General features: G+C 28.0%; 1 protein-coding gene across 1 annotated transcript in view; it reads right to left on the bottom strand.

The window, feature by feature from the left end:
- LOC108692171 (UPF0047 protein YjbQ) overlaps positions 1–257 on the bottom strand; it is a 1,621-nt gene that overhangs the window by 848 nt on the left and 516 nt on the right. The window contains exon 2 of the mRNA XM_018200328.1: positions 146–257. This exon is cut by the window's right edge and continues 12 nt beyond it. Within this exon, the coding sequence (XP_018055817.1) occupies positions 146–257 (112 nt within the window). The remainder of the gene's footprint in view (positions 1–145) is intronic.

Raw genomic sequence — 257 nt, 5'->3', positions numbered from 1 at the left:
TATATATATATATATATATATATATATGGTATAGTGGGGTTACTTCTTATAACAAATTTTGATTTATACAAGATTATTCATTCAGTAATGACTTTGAAAATATATTACTTTTTAAAAGAAATATTTTCAGAAACATTATACTTACCATATCATCAGGTCCTTCGCAGCTATGCCTGTACTCCAAACCTTCAGGAACTATTTTGTTAAGCATCATTTCCATATCATCTCTCACATCTGGATCCCAGCTCTCATTTAAT

The sequence above is a fragment of the Atta colombica genome, unplaced genomic scaffold, assembly GCF_001594045.1.
Source record: "Atta colombica isolate Treedump-2 unplaced genomic scaffold, Acol1.0 scaffold63, whole genome shotgun sequence".
Classification (NCBI taxonomy): Eukaryota; Metazoa; Arthropoda; class Insecta; order Hymenoptera; family Formicidae; genus Atta; species Atta colombica.
Note: the sequence above shows the minus strand (reverse complement) of the source record. Positions and strands in the feature narration are given on the sequence as shown.